Source organism: Daktulosphaira vitifoliae, unplaced genomic scaffold (genome assembly GCF_025091365.1).
Source record: "Daktulosphaira vitifoliae isolate Bord-2020 unplaced genomic scaffold, ASM2509136v1 Scaffold_3, whole genome shotgun sequence".
NCBI lineage: Eukaryota > Metazoa > Arthropoda > Insecta > Hemiptera > Phylloxeridae > Daktulosphaira > Daktulosphaira vitifoliae.
The window spans coordinates 13,976,508-13,979,990 of NW_026099574.1; the positions used below are offsets into that span (position 1 = coordinate 13,976,508).

General features: G+C 38.7%; 1 protein-coding gene across 1 annotated transcript; it reads left to right on the plus strand.

Moving 5' to 3' along the window:
* Positions 1 to 1,666: 1,666 nt before the first annotated feature.
* Positions 1,667 to 3,483, plus strand: LOC126902763 (protein extra-macrochaetae). Its single transcript, XM_050680372.1, has 2 exons — positions 1,667 to 2,298; positions 2,651 to 3,483. The coding sequence occupies exons 1-2, from the start codon at positions 1,888 to 1,890 to the stop codon at positions 2,723 to 2,725; spliced, it is 486 nt and encodes a 161-aa protein (XP_050536329.1). The 5' UTR covers positions 1,667 to 1,887; the 3' UTR covers positions 2,726 to 3,483.

The window sequence follows — 3,483 nt, forward strand, 5'->3', positions numbered from 1 at the left end:
ACATTTCTGTTTAATTATCAACACCGAGGCCTACAACACCACCACTACGAGGTTCAACAAACTCCGTTCGTCATTACAATGTTTTTTAGCCAATGGGTACCGCGATAACGCACAGCCGAGAATTTTTTATCGAGTACGCAGCATTTTATTACCTCATATAATATTGTTGCGGCTTTACGTCAACGACAGTGTAATTTGTGCAGTCTGTTTGCTCAAAGATTGCACACGCCGTCCTGACGGGCCACACCTACGGGCACGTACGATTTTAAGTTCATGATGTTTATTTAAAAAATGAGCATATCATTGAACGGGTCGCATTTAACGTCTCGCTAATAGTGTTTGAAAACACAAACAAATTCTTCGATTTAATTCACTCATAACGGCTAAATTTATTTGCCACCGCGAATCAGCACAATCAATACGACATTTAACGTACATGTTTGTGATAATTATTACGGCACCGGGTAAAAAACTATGCGTTCGCTAAGTTCATTAAAATGACGATAGGATCCCAACGAAGCAATAAATACGAAATCTTGCACATTATTGTCGATTGAAATAGTAAATTTATTTCTCACCTTACAGAACGTTAACAAAAGGTTATTTTTCGAGAGAATTTCGCACGAGTCATTCGTCAACCGACAAATATTTATATATTATATCAGAGTGTTACGACATTCTCAGAACAGACAATTAGTTTCCCTTTGTTTTTTGGCTTAAACGCCAAAGTAACACGTACGAATGTTGTTAGAAAGCTCAGTCAAAAATTTGTATACTACGCACGAGCGAATATAATTCATGTTAATTAACTGATACGGTAATTTTTTCAAAGCCAATCAATGAGTGTCGTAACTTCTATAATTACCAGTGACATTTATCTGCGACGTACACGTCCCCCCTGTAGTGGGAGGTGTGTACTTATGTACATACTCGAGAAATGATTTATTTTACACGGTAAAGCTTTTAAACGGTGAATATTTGCGTTCGTTTAAAATTTACGAAAATCCATAATAGTTATCGTCTGAGAAATTATCATAATATGTTTAGTAGCTTTTTATTGGCACTCGAAACACGAAGACGATAACGACATTGCATATATCTTTTGCTGCACATCAAATGACTCTATACACGAAAAATGTAGAACGAATTATCATAGAACGAATTATAGAAAACAAGCATCACTTTGGCTACAGCAATTACACGAATGAAACTATTGACCAGCAGTCGTGGTCGTCGTAAGTTATGTTTAATTGAACCAGTGCAACAGAAATTTGATGATTTTAGGGCAGTAGCTTTACGCGATCGACTATTGAATCGGATCAGAATAATAATTAAATAATAAAAAACACATACACTCTGATGTATTATGTATAAGGAACGTTCTACCAGTTCGCGTTCCCACGCCAACTGGCCCGGCTATGTGTTGTGCGCCCCGGGAGAACGGGCGACGGGCGGCGGCGGCGGGAGAAATCTTCTGTGGTATTTTTCGGTGGCCGCCGACGAGGCAGGTGTCAGGTGTGCGAGTCGTCGTGGTCGTCGTTTTTATGCGTTCGGCGGCCGTAGTACGTACCGTTTCGATAGGAGCGCTGTGCGTGCGAGCGCTACGGGAACTCTTTGAAATCCATTCAATCCGTGTAGCCGCCGCCGCCACCACGTCGCGGGCGTGGCCTCGTCGTCGTGTCTCTGCCTCCACCAACCGTCCTGCGCGGCCGCCGCTCTCTCTATAAATACCACCGGACGGCTGGCCCTCATCATCAGTCGTCGTACCCGTTCGCTGCCGTTCAGTTCTGCCGACTCTCAACAGTGCGCCGTACAATCGGTAACTTGTAATATTCCTTACATCACTTGCATTTTATTGTATTCGGTTTTTCTTTCAATCGTACAAAAATGAAATCCGTACCGTTGTGCCGTAACAGTGAATCCGGAGCCGTAACCGGTGGCCGAGTGCACAGGAAACGCGAAAACTTGGAAGACGAGAAAATCCAAAAGTACTTGTCCAAGCTCAAAGATTTGGTGCCACTCATTCCTAAGGATAAGAGAATATCCCGACTGGAAGTAATTCACCACGTCATCGATTACATTTGTGACTTGGAGGACATGTTGGAAAACCATCGGTCGGTTAACCCGGACGCGGTACACACGGCCGCTGCGGCCGTCATGCTCTCGTCGTCCGTCCAAGCGGCCGCCGTCAGACAACCTTTGGGTATCATATCAGCGCCAAATGCTCTGGCCAAAACCGGAGCCTCGGTTATGGCCCTAACACAACCGCAAAATTCGTCGTCCTCTGCTGCCCAACCGGTGAGTTCAATGTTAAAATAACAACACTAGAAACTTTCTCTTCTAGCCCGTACTCCCACTTATTGTAATTATTGTTGTGCAAAATATAATAGTTTCATTTACCAACCTTATCTTTCTGCACTATTGTTAAAAAAATTAAGTGTGTTCAACAATCTCTTGTAACTCGTCGTTTTTCGATTATTTTTAAAATACCCAGACAATGTAATCATTCCCCCTAGTTATTAATACATAAATAGAATAACGACTATTTTGTTTATAATTCCATTTAAAAATTGGTCGATATATGCACACAATTAAAAAGTCATGAAAAATCAACGTCTTTTTACAGTTTTCCATTTTTTGGTTGTTACAGATTATCTCTCCTAGCTCTCGAGCATCTCAGGACAAGCTATCGAATTCGCCAGAATCAAGAGCCGTTAGTTGTTAGATTTAACAATTTAACAATCAGTTATAAATTATTTTATGAAGAAAAAACGTTGCTCATCATCACCGTCGTCGTCGTCGTCACAAACACCGAAATTATTGTCACCCAATTCAAACAACACCTTCGATTTGGTCGACATTCAGTAACCTTCGGCAAATTTCTGGGAAAATTATTAAACAATTACGATGAATTGAATTTACTGTCGACACATTCCAAAAAGTAGAACTCTTGAAAAACTCCCGTTGGGTTTTATTTTACTCACCTTTTGTTTTGTTTATGAAAAGCGCGTTTTTTTTAGTTGTACAGATTTAGGTTAACGATCCTAATTGTTATTATTATTTTATTTTTATTTTTTTGTTATGACTGTGATCCTATCGTCGTAGAGCCTAGATTTTAGTATTTGTATAGATTTTTTATTGGTATTCAATTACCATATTAACAACTATAAAATTCAAAATTTATTTATGTAAAACACGATCGGGTGGATTAAAACATTTGAGAAAATATTTATTTTTATATAATCCACTCAATGGCATGTAATGAATTTTATGTAAACCATACAGTAGATATACAAATATTTATACATAAATCTATTGGATTATGTAAAGCGTGTACGTGGTGCGCTCTTATTTCTTTGAAGTATATAGTTTTTTTCTCTTTTTGTTTTCTTTTATTAAATGATTTATATTGTTTGGGTATATTAATTACTTGAGTTACTAGCCTATAATAATTCAATTATATAACGATTTATTACAAACAAA

Coding starts and splice junctions, on each gene's coding strand:
- LOC126902763 (XM_050680372.1), top strand. CDS start 1,888: ATGAAATCCGTACCGTTGTGCCGTAACAGTGAATCCGGAGCCGTAACC. Junction 2,299..2,650: donor CGTCCTCTGCTGCCCAACCG/GTGAGTTCAATG, acceptor TGGTTGTTACAG/ATTATCTCTCCTAGCTCTCG.